This window comes from Dromiciops gliroides, chromosome 1, assembly GCF_019393635.1.
Source record: "Dromiciops gliroides isolate mDroGli1 chromosome 1, mDroGli1.pri, whole genome shotgun sequence".
NCBI lineage: Eukaryota > Metazoa > Chordata > Mammalia > Microbiotheria > Microbiotheriidae > Dromiciops > Dromiciops gliroides.
The window spans coordinates 705,353,319-705,365,497 of record NC_057861.1 but is presented as its reverse complement, the minus strand read 5'-3'; the positions used below and the strand labels follow the sequence as shown (position 1 = coordinate 705,365,497).

Sequence of the window (12,179 nt, the reverse complement as noted above, 5' to 3'; positions counted from 1 at the left end):
TTGCTCCACTCTTTCCCCTGCCCTCTCGTTCTTCACCTCTCTTTTTCCCTCCCCTTATTTGTCCTTCCCTCCCTTCCCTTCCCAGTATCCTCCCTCTCCCTTCCCTTTCACTTTCATTTTCCCCCTTGCCCATGCCTTTAGACCCATTAATGTTCCTTAGGGAGTTAAAGAATTTATTGGCTCTTAACCTACTTATGTGATATGATTAATTAAATAATAATATTGTCTGTCTTTTCATCCTGTGAGTGGGTCATTTCTGCCTTTGAAGTCATTGGTCATCCAGGAAACAGCTCATTCTTGAGGGGCACCTTGAGAGTAGCCTTATGTCTGGGACTTTAGTCAGCAGTGCTTCCAAGGAATGCCTGCACTGAGAAGGGAGAGGGAGACCAACTGAGTCAGACATTTCCTGGGACCTCGCTTTGAGCTTTCACAAGCTCAAGTTGATTATGCATGACTGTCCCAAACAGGCCCTTGGGGAGGAAGGTGAAGGGAAAGGGGAAGCAAAAATTAATACTAAAGGCTGCTCATATATGTTTGGACCCCATTCCTTTTGACCAGCTGGTGCTAGTATCCTTAGGGGAGTACAATTTCCTGAGAGAGATGGCATCATTTCTTCAACTTGATTCCCTTCTTTCGTATCGTCTTCGATTTCCTTCGGATCTTTAAGTCCAATGGTGTTGAATCAATGAGGGTCTCCAGCAGCATGGGCTTGCTTGTTGACACAGACTCTAAGTCTTTTTTCCTAAAGAACCAAAATCCAGATAAAGTAGAAGATAATGGCCAAGAGTCATAGCTACCCCATGGCAGAGTTACCCAAGAACTATTGAGAAACTTGTGAAAGCTTATATGAACTGATACAGAGCTGAGAAAACAGGACAAGGAGGACATCCCAAGGTGTCAGGATTATCTCCATGCTGTAACCAAACTGACTCCAGAAAATTGTTGACAAAATGTATCTCCCCCCTTTTGGTAGAATAGGGATGGACTACCAGTGCAAAATGAGTCATATTTCTTCATACTTGTCAACACACTGGTCTGTTTTGCTTCCCTGTACTTTTTTGTTACAAGCAGTGCTGAAGTTGGAATCAGGAAGACCTGAGTTCAAAACTTGCTCCAGACACTAGCTATGTGATCTTTCAGCCTCAATTTCTCCATTTACAAAATGTAGATACTTATAGCATCTACCTCATACAGTTATTGTGAGGATCCAATTAGATTCTATATGTAAATGCTTTGCAAACCTTAAACAGCTTTATAACTGCTATCTAGTTATTTTTAGAGGGGAGGTCTCTGAGTGGGAAATGACAACAATTTTTAAAAAACACCAATAAAACTTAAAAAAAACATCTTCTCAGCCTATTTCAATTGGGCTTTCAAAAGGGGATCTTTTCTAGTCTCTGCTGTGGCAGAATCAAAGAGCAGGGAGAGCACAGGGGATGAATCAACCAATCAGGAATCATTGATTAAGTGGCTACTATACAGTCACTCTAGGACTAAAAAGAGGCTCAAGTATCCATCTTGAGAGGGAGAGAGGGCAAAACTTCCTGTCCTAGGGTCAAGTGTACAAGTCTTTACAAATTTCATGGAGTTAAAAACTTGATGTCAGCAATAGAGAATTAGGGCTCACACCCAGCATGATACCTTCTGCATAGTAGACCTCACTAATTTATTGAATGAATGAATGAGACCAGGATTCTGTTCCCAGGACTGCCATGAACTATTTGCATAATATTAGTCATGTCACCACCTCTCCAGGCTCAGTTTCTTCTTCTTCGATAAATCAAGAGATCTCAGCTCAACATTCAAAGGCTTGATTCTGTATTTCAGTAACAATATAATAGATGACCCCTATCCTCCTCTACCATCCCCACCCAAATTATTCTCTAATTGGTAGAAAATAGTCAAACAACTAAATTGGCTTTACCCTTAGGTACCCAATGGACTCAGAGAGCTCTTGGAGTCTCGCCACACCATTTCTTGACCAATATCATCATCAAGTGCTCTAGGTTCAGTATGATAGTTAGCTTTGGGTAAATAATTTAATTTCCTTGGGCCTCAGTTTTGTAATCTATAAAATTACGCAGTGTTGGACTAGATAGTATTTAGGGTCTCTCTCAGCTCTTGAATCATGATCCTGAGATCATAGATCTCATGAATGTAGTCTTTCTCATCATGACTGCCTCATTCCCACTTCATACCCTGAAGAGCTATATCCTTAGTTTCCTATCCTTGCTGGCCTTCATCCTAGAGCAAAGGGTTGGGCAGGGAATCTTAGAATAGTTAAATTCTGGGTCTGAAAGGTAACTCAAATTCTTTTCTATTATGGAAGAAGAGATCTTGGTCTATAGAGGGGAAGTGACTTGCCCAAGGATATACAGTTGGTGGCAGAGCTGGTACTAGAACCCAGGACTCCCTGTTCAGTGTTTCTTCCCCTATAAACCCTGGTTCTAAGCCCTCCTCCAGCTTGGGATTAGCTACCTACTTGCCCTCCTCTGTGACTGGTTGTGTCTCTGACTTCTTGTCCTTCTCAGAGGTTGAAGGATTTGCTTTTGTTTCCTGTTCATCTTCCTCCTCTTCTTGATCTTTATAATTGTCTAAGGTCTGGGGAAAGGGAGAAAGGGTGCTGGAAAGAAAAAACACCAGGTGATATGTAATTAATGATACATTCTGGCAAGAGTTTATTACAGACTAACTCTGCAATGCCTCTCCTCTGTTAGACCATCATTCACTCCCCAACCCACAACATGAATGGATTACAGGGCTCTGTTCTAGGCCCTTTTCTCTTTTCTCTCTGTCTCTGTCTCTTTCTCTTCATCTCAGCTCTTCATGATCTCATCAGCTTTTGTAAGCTCAACTGTCACCTCCATGCAGGTGATTCTCAGGTTGATATATCTAGCCCCAGTCTCCCTCTTGAAATCCAATTATATGTTGCTAAATGCCAATTGGACATCTACAACAGGATGTTGTTTAGGTATCTCCAACTCAACATGGTCAACACAGAATTCATAATTATTCCACTTCCAATCTTTCCCCTTACTTAATTTCTCCTTTGAGAATACTACTATTCTTCTGGTACCCGTTTTCAGCCTTGACTTCAACCAAAGTCATCCTTGACCCTTCCCTTGTTCTCACCTTTTATAATCAAGAATTAGACAAATCTCGTTATCTTTTCCTTCATGATCTACTTGACATGCATTTCCTCTATTCCCACAGTCTAGGCTTAGCTTAGGCTCTCATCACACCTCTTCTACAATATTGCAACAAGCTCCTAATTCATTATTCTTCTTGTCTCTGTTCTGTTCCCTCTTCCATCCATCCTCCACTCAGGCTCAAAATGGATTTTCCTCAAGTGCAGGTCTATCAAGAAACTCCAGTGATCCATTCCTCTTTCTAGAGTCAAGTCAATGATAACATCATAAACAATTATAAAGTGATGACTTTGGGCCAAGTCCTAGAGATATAGTGAAAGGCAAAATGAATCCGTGTCTTGAAGGGGGAATAGATGGAAGGTAATCCCAGAAAGGAAGACAGTACTAGCTGGGGAGTCTGGCAAACGCATCCTGCTCAAGGTGGGATTTGAGCTTGATTCTTTTTCTTTAAAGAATAAACATTTTTACTTAAAGTTTTGAGTTCCAAATTTAGTTCCTCCTTCCCTCCTCCCCATTCCCCCCTCCCTGAGGTGGTAAGCAATAAGATATAGGTTATATATATATATATATGTATATATACATATATATGTATATATACATAAAACATTACATATCAGTCATTTTGTATAAGAAAACGTGAATAAAAAATGAAAGCAAGTGAAAAATAGCATGCTTCAATCTGTTTTTCATCAATACCAGTTCTTTCTCTGGAGGTGGATAGTATGCTTCATCAATGGTCCTTTGGGATTATCTTAGATCATTGTATTGCTGAGAATAGCTAAGCCATTCCCAGTTCTTCATCAAACAATATTGCTGTCACTGTGCACAACATGCTCTTGGTTCTGCTCACTTCACTATACACTTGAACTTCAGTCTTGAAGGAGTCTGTTCTGTGCATGGATCAGCTCAGGTGTTTCCCATTAGAATGTGAGCACCTTAAAGGCCAGGACTGGTTTTGCACCTCCAGCACTAAGCACTGTGCCTGACACATAAGTAAGTGCTTAATAAATACTTGCTGAATAGATGCCCTACAGTTGATCAGTCAATCAATAAACATTTATTAAGTACCTACTATGTGACAGGCACTGCGCTAAGTGCGGGAGATCTTTCCTGATTTGCTGGTCATTAGAAGCTCCTCCCTCTTAAGATTATTATGTATCTATCTTATGTTTTTATTTAATTTTCTGTGTGTATATTGTTCCCTTCCACCTTTCAAGAAAGTGAATTGTTGGAAGGCAGGCATCATTTCATTGTTTGTCTTTGTATACCCAGAATAAATAACAGGCACTAAGTATATACTTTGAATGCCTGGTCAGAAGGAAAGCATGGATGATGAGTTCCAGAAGCAGATAACAAAGTTGGTGCAGAGGCTAGGCACAGGGGCTTCCACAAGCACCAACTCAGCTGCTGCACTCAGTCTGTGAAAAGCAAAGCTACTGAAAAATTCTTGACCCGCTTCATTGAACACTTTAGACTTTATAAAGGACAGAAAGAAACAAACAAAAGGGTGCTATTCTGGACCCGATTCTGACCAATGAAGGAAAAGGCTGCTGAGACAGGAAGGGCTGAAACCTCGTGAGGAGGTGACTGTGTCCTCTGTGAAGACTTTATAAGAAATGAAATTATGAAAAGAGACTAACACCGCCCCTAGACTTTAAGAGAAGGACTTCAGAGCACAAAAAGGGAGAGAGAGGACCTTATTTGATGGAGAAAGGGGCAGGATGCTCTCAAAATCCTGAGTGCACAAACACAAATAAGTCTGTGCCACCTAATATAGAGTGATGTAGTAGGAAGAGGGCTGGCTCTGGAGTTGAAGGATCTGGGTTCTAATCCTGCCTCATATACTTTCTATCTCTGTTACCTTCAGGGCAAATCAACTGTAAAAAGACAGGGTTGGATCAGATGGTTTCCAAAATTCCCTCCCTGCAAGATGACCTCTATGGCCTCTTCCAGCTCAAAATCTTAGCTTCTTAAACCTCTGCTTCCAGGGCAGCTAGGTGGCGCAGTGGATAGAGCACCAGCCCTGGAGTCAGGAGGACCTGAGTTCAAATCCGGCCTCAGACCCTTGACACTTACTAGCTGTGTGACCCTGGGCAAGTCACTTAACCCCCATTACCCCACAAAAAACCCAAAACAACAAAAAATACCCTCTGCTTCCTCTGTTCTGAGACTTAGTTTCCTCTTCTGCATAATGGGGGTAGAGGAAGGGCTGGGTGGGAGGTGGCGGGGGAGGTTAGGTAATCTGTACGATCCCTTCTAACTCCATGCTCCATGAAAGCAAGTGTAAAATGGAATACAGAGGTATTACTATTATCATTACTAGTAAAGGTGATAAGGGGGCAGCTAGGTGGCACAGTAGATAGAGCACTGGCCCTGGATTCAGGAGTGCTTGAGTTCAAATCCGACCTCAGACACTTGACACATACTAGCTGTGTGACCCTGGGCAAGTCACTTAATTCCCATTGCCCTGCAAAAAAAAAAAAAAAAAAGAATAACAACAAACTAGTAAAGGTGATAGAAGTCAAGGCTTAGCCCTGGTCTCTGTATCAGGACTCAGAATTCAACTGTGGGAAGATCTTTGCAGCCTAAGGAAGAGAAAAGGGAAGGTAAGTCACAAGAAGGAGGCATTTGGCTGTGGTTCTGTGTCTTGGTGGACCATTCGGTCTACAAGAATGAAGCCCCCATTGGCCCTGGATTCAAGAGGACCTGAGTTCAAATCCTGCCTCAGACACTTGACACTAGCTGTGTGACCCTGGGCAAGAGATTTAACCTTCATTGCCCCGAAAAAAAAAAGAAGAATGAAGCCCCAAGGTGCCAGTCTCTTTTGACTGAGGTATAATTGGCCCATCCACTTACAAGGACCAATGCTTTGGGCATTGTGAAGTAGAAGTAGTGTAGGGAGCACTGGACCTGGGATCTTTTCTAGGTTTGAATGCCAGTTTTGTCACTTACTAGTTGTGTGAGTTTGGGCAAATAGTTTTACTCTTCTGATCACTGTCTCCCCACCTCTAAAATGGGGATGGTGATGGTGGCCTTCCCTAGCTGACCCAGGTATTGTAATGAAACTACCTCTTGAAGCTGAAGCAACTGTATAAATGAGCAGCATTTGGGCATTTTTGTGTCTGCAAGGCCAGGAAGGGGCTGCAAACTCCTCCATGTTAAGGCTACTCTAGAGACACCCTAGGGCAGGTCCATGCAAAAAATGGTCAGGATTGGCTATCAGGGTTCAACAAGCTGGGCAGGGGAGCAGAGGGCAAGGTATCAAAAGGGAAATGAAGATCACACAGTAAGTGAAGTGGCAGTAACTTAGAAAGTGTCTGCCCCTAGGACAGCTACCCCAACCCCTCCAATAACAATAGCTTAGGTCCAGAGGAGCCTAAGATTTAGAGCTAAATGAGGTCTTGAAGGCCCATCCCAGTTAATCAGCCCCTTCATTTTAGAGAGTCGGGACAAGAGGCCCAGAGAGGCAGCCAGCCCCAGGTCACACAGGCCGCCATCCTCAGAGCCAAGATTCAATCCCAGACCCTCTGATCAAGTTCAAATTCCCACCGGCCAGCATTAATTAAGCACCAGGCCCTAGCCTAGATACTGCCGTCGGGGGGCTCACGTTCTATGGGCATGTGGTAGGGTGCTTTTGGTTGTGTGGCAGCTTGTCAAGTATTATTGGCAAGATGTGCGAATGCACTGTTGTTTGCCTGCTACAGATGCTCAGGGGAAGGTGCGTTACGTTGTCGGGTATGTCGGCAGAGATTCCGGAGCCTGGCTCCTTTGTCTTAGGGGCAAGGGGGTGGGAATAAACTTTTATTAAGCACCTGCTCTGTGCCGGGCACTGATGCTCACAACAACCCTGGGAGGTGGGTGCTGGTATTTTCTCCATTTTACTGTTGGGGAAACTGAGGCATCAGGCAAGGGATTTTTCTGAGGTTGGATTTGAACTTGGGTCTTCCTGATTCTGGGCCCAGAGCTTTATCCACTGATACCTGACTCTGGACAGTACCAGGGATTCCAATTTATGCAAATCTGCTGGCTACCCCTCTAATCTTGAATTCTGATTCATGGTACGAGGCATCCATTCCAGGACTTTTAGCTGAGGCCTTCGGTGGCTTCAGTCCAAAAGGGGTGACATTTCAGATACTGAGGCAGGCTGGCAGGAGGCAGTTGGGGAGGAAGAGATATTTCAACACCCTTTCTCCCAGCTCTCGGGACATCAGGAAAGCCATACATAGTCCTCTGTGACCTCGTGTGAGTTGCTGACCTCTCTGAGCCCCAGTTTCCTCCTCTGTAGAATGAGCGTGGTGTAATGGAAAGAGCACTGGACTTGGAGCCAGAGGCCATGGGTTTCAATTCTGACTCCATCACTTACTAGCTGTGTGACCTTATACAAATCTCTTTACTTCTCTGTTAAAAGAGCTAGACTGTGACTCTAAGGTTCCTTCCAGCCCTAAATCTATGATTCTAAAAAGTTAAACTGGGTGACCTCCAAGGTCCCATTCCAGCTCGGACACTGCTCCCCTGGACAGCTTCCTGGAAGTCCCTTTGTTTTTTCCTACCCTCCTCCACTTGCTTTAATACCAAAACAGTTTTACCATTAGCCAAGTTCCCTGTCTGAACCGTGTCACCACACTCAATCATTCAATGGCAATGGGCCTGGACAGTGACAGACGACAGGGCATTAATGCAGCTTGGGTGGAGGGAGGTGGGGGAGGGCTGCTGGTTCCCTAGAGAATTTCTGTTGGCTGATTATGCAGACCAGCAGAAAGTCAGGAAGTGGCCTTAAGCTAGAGGCCGGCTGTGGTCCATCACCACCTAAAGGTGACACCAGAAACAGCCTGCTGCATAGAAAGAGATTTTTAGGGTTTGCTGGGATTCAGTGGGTGTGGTGAAGATGGAGCAAGGCTGGGGCAGGAATGCACAGCATCTCTACAGCACATCCCCTCTCCCTCCCCCCAACTCTGACCCACTGCACAAAGACCACTTGTGTTTTGGTAGAGAAACTATAAAAGCCTTTAGGGGGGAAATCCCAGGATGCCTTTTCCCCGGGATCTCAAAGCACTTCATGGAATAGGGCTGGGAGGGACCTTAGAGGCAGAGAAATACTTTGACTGCAGATCCCTTGTCTTCAAACCCATTTCTCCTTCCATTATATCACCTTACATCCCCTTAGCTGTTTCAAGTACAGCTAATTGTATTGGTATTCATACTCCACCGCTCCCCTGACTCCAGCACAGAACAGAGCCCTCTAGACTTTGGGAGATGGGTCCTCAGGAGCCCTGTGTCACCCCCAAAGTACAATTAGGTGTGAAGGCATTTGGATATCTGGGGTTATCTTTTCTCGGACCTCTTTTGGACTGTGATCTACTTGAAGGCAATAACCATACTTTGTTCGTCTTTGTATGCTCCCCAATGTCCATCACAGAGCTAAGACACACATTAAATATTGAATGACTGACCACTTGGTGTTTGGGGGATTAAAGTGTCTGAGGAACAAGTAGGCATAGTTAAGGGATCCTCTTGGAGTGGATTGAACCTACTGGGCAATGGAAGGATCCTTAGAGGGAAGCTGGCTCTCTCCTCCTATTCCATAATCCCTATTTCAGTTTCCATACAAGGTGGCCATGAATCTAATAAGAGCTAGCATGTATAAAGCACTTTATGTTTGCCAAGGTGCTCTCCATGTGTTATCTCCTTTAATTCCCATGATAACTCTGAGTGTCAGCTGTGCTATTATTATCTCCATTTTTTACAGATGAGACTGAGACAGATCAAGTGACTTACACAGAGTCACACAGCTAGGAAGTGCCATCTTGACTTCAAGGCCAGCGCTCTATCCTCCAGGCTGCCTGGCTTCCTGAGGTCTTCTAGCACTTCCCTCTAGACCACAGATTCACAATCTAGGGTACACGTATGGATTCCCACTGGGTAGAAGAAGCATTTTTCAAGGAAGTAGTTTTTCTTTATGGAAAACTTTGTTTTATTGCTTATGTGCAAAGGAAAGTAAACACTAGAATTTATTTCATCTTGAATAAGGGATATGGGAAAGTTTACTGAAAGCCAGGGGGGATGGGGATTGTAAAAACTGGGGAACCCCAACCCTAGGTTGTTAAACTGAAAGTGTCCTAAGAAATCACCTCATCAAAAGTACTTTTATGGGAGCTAGGTGGCACAGTGGATAAAGCTCTGGCCCTGGATCAGGAGTACCTGAAATCTGGCCTCAGACACTTGACACTTACTAGCTGTGTGACCCTAGGCAAGTCACTTAACCCTGTTCACTTCAATTTCCTCATCTGTCAAAATGAGCTAAAGAAGGAAATGGCAAACCACTCCAGCATCTCTGCTGAGAAAACCCCATTTGTGGTCACAAAGAGTTGGACAAGACTGAAACAACTGAACAATAACAGAAAGCAATCCCTATTCTGCAGATGGGGGAAATAGTCTTCAGTGAGATGGCCAGTTATCCAAAGTCTGGAACAAGCAGACTTAGGATGGGATCCCAGGATTCTGTCCAAGAGGGTCAGGGCCCTTCTCTCTATACCAAAATCAGCTGAGTCATCACATTGTCAAAATAATGTTTTAAAATAATTTAGTCTTCTCCCCCCCACAATTTTTTTTTAACGGATAAGGAAACTATCATTCAAAAAAGGTTGTATGGCTAGCAAATGAGGAAGCTAGGATGAGAACCCAAGTCTCTCAACTTCTCACCTAGAATTATTTCCTCCATGCTAGAAAGCCTCTCCCTTGTCTCCCTGGGAAGTCCTTGGGAATAAGAAGAATGAGTGTGCCTGGAGAAAGCCTTAGCTAGCACTGGAGCCAAGCAGCTCCAGAGGCAGACTTCCACAGTGATTTTTGTGTCATGGACTCCAAAAGAAGCCAATTATTTTGAAATACAATCATCAAAACATTTTTTAAACACTAGATTTTGGACCCTGAATTAAAAACCTGTGGTCTAGCAGAATGCCGGCTGGGCTTTTGACATGGCCCTAGCCTCTGCCACAGAGGTGATGGATGGGTTCATTCAGGCTCCCCCTGCCAAGGAATATCCCCATTCCTGGGATGCCCTCACTCCTCAGCTCTGCCTCTTGGAATACCTAGCCCCCTTCCAGGTTCAGCCCACATATTACCTTCTACATTAGGAGTTTCCTGCTCCTCTTCTCTCCAAAATTACTTTATGTGTAACTTGTATATATGAGGTACTTCCTTCTTTATGCACACAAATCCCCCCCCCCCAGTAGAGTGTAAACTTCTTGAGGGCAGGAACTGTTTCATATTTGTCTTTGAATCCTTAGAATCTGGGATCATACCCTGTACCTTCCTTAGCATCATAGGGGCACAGAGTTTGAGCTGGAAGAAATCTTAGAGGCTGTCTAGTGCAACCCCTAGCCCCATATAAAAAATAAGAAAATAAAAATGTTTAGTGACTCGCCCAGGGTCACATAGGTGGTTGCATTCAACCCCAAGTCCTCTGACTTAAGATCAAGAAGTCTTTCCACACTGCCTCCCAACAAATACTTGTTGAAGTGAAGTGAATTCCGTTTCTTGGGCTTTGCATTTCTTTTCCAGGTTTCCAGGAGCAGGTGTAGTCTAGCTTTCATTCTCATTCTGGCTGCTGCCAGGGAGAGGTAGACCAGGACCCTCCAGGGACCAGTTCAGTTCTCATTTCTATGAAAAACAATTCCTAGCTCCTTATTAGTGGTGTATGGGGAGTTTTCCTATTACAGTGCAACATTTCTCAATACTGGCTTAATTACCTGCTTCTAGGCAGCATTGCAAGTTGCTGGCACTGACATTATGCCTGCCTTATATTCTGGCCAATTTCCTCCTTCCCACCAGAGCTGGTCTTTTCCATAGGTAGTGCCTATGTGGTATGATATTGGATATACCAAGAATATTATACTGCCTTCCACCTGACTATCCTACTACCTGAAATTCTATCATTAGAATGGAACTTCCCTTGAGTTATTGAGTTGTAAATGTTGTACGATATAATCATTGAAAGTTAGGGCTATCATTTCTCAAATGCATAGGGAACTGAGCCAAAGTTATAAAAATAAGAGCCATTCCCTAGTTGATAAATGGTCAAAGGATATGACAGGTAGTTTTCAAAAGAATTCAGAGGTATCACCAGTCCCATTAAAAATGTTCTAAATTACTACTGATTAGAGAAATGCATGTTAAAACAACTCTGAGAGGGGCATCTAGGTGGCACAGTGCATAAAGCACTGGCCCTGGATTCAGGAGGACCTGAGTTCAAATTTGGCCTCAGGCACTTGACACTTACTAGTTGGGTGACCCTGAACAAGTCACTTAACCCTCATTGCCTCACAAACAAAACAAAACAAAAAAACCCTCTGAAATACCACCTCATACATCATATTGGCTAACATGACAAAAAAGGAAAATGAAAAATGCTAGAGGAATATGGAAAAATTGGGACACTAATACATTGTTGATGGAGTTGTGAAGTAGTCCAACAATTATGGAGAACAATTTGAAACTCTGCCCAAAGGGTGATAAAACCATGCGTGTCCTTTGATCCAGCAATACCACTGCTAGGTTTATATCCCGAAGACATCCCAAAATGAGAAAAAGACTTTACAAAAAATATTTATAGCAGCTCTTCTTGTGTTGACTAAGAATTGGAAATCAAAGGGTAGACCATCAATTGGGGAATGGCTGAACAAGTTGTGGCATATGATTGTGATGGAATATTATTGTGCTATGATAAATATGCTTTCAGAAAAACCTTGGAAGACTTATGAACTCATGCAGAGGGAGCAGAACCAGAAGGTCATTGTACAAAGTAACAGCAACATTGTAAAGGTGAACAACTGTAAAAGACTTAGCTACTCTGATCAACACAATGATCCAAGACAAGTCCAAAGGACCCATGTTGAAAAATGCTACCTCCAGAGAGAGAATTGATGAACTCTGAATGCAGATTGAAGCATGCTTTTAAATAAATATTTCATTATTTTTATTCTGTTTTCTTTTATAACATGGCTAATTTGGAAATACATTTTGCATGACTTCACA

The 12,179-nt window shown here is 43.3% G+C and overlaps 1 protein-coding gene across 1 annotated transcript in view; it reads right to left on the bottom strand.

Moving 5' to 3' along the window:
* Positions 1-606: 606 nt before the first annotated feature.
* C1H3orf20 (chromosome 1 C3orf20 homolog) overlaps positions 607-12,179 on the bottom strand; it is a 103,139-nt gene continuing 91,566 nt past the window's right edge. Inside the window, exons 17-18 of the mRNA XM_044001448.1 lie at positions 2,483-2,623; positions 607-742 (exon numbers count right to left, since the gene is read on the bottom strand). Coding sequence (XP_043857383.1) covers positions 607-742; positions 2,483-2,623 — 277 coding nt within the window. The remainder of the gene's footprint in view (positions 743-2,482; positions 2,624-12,179) is intronic.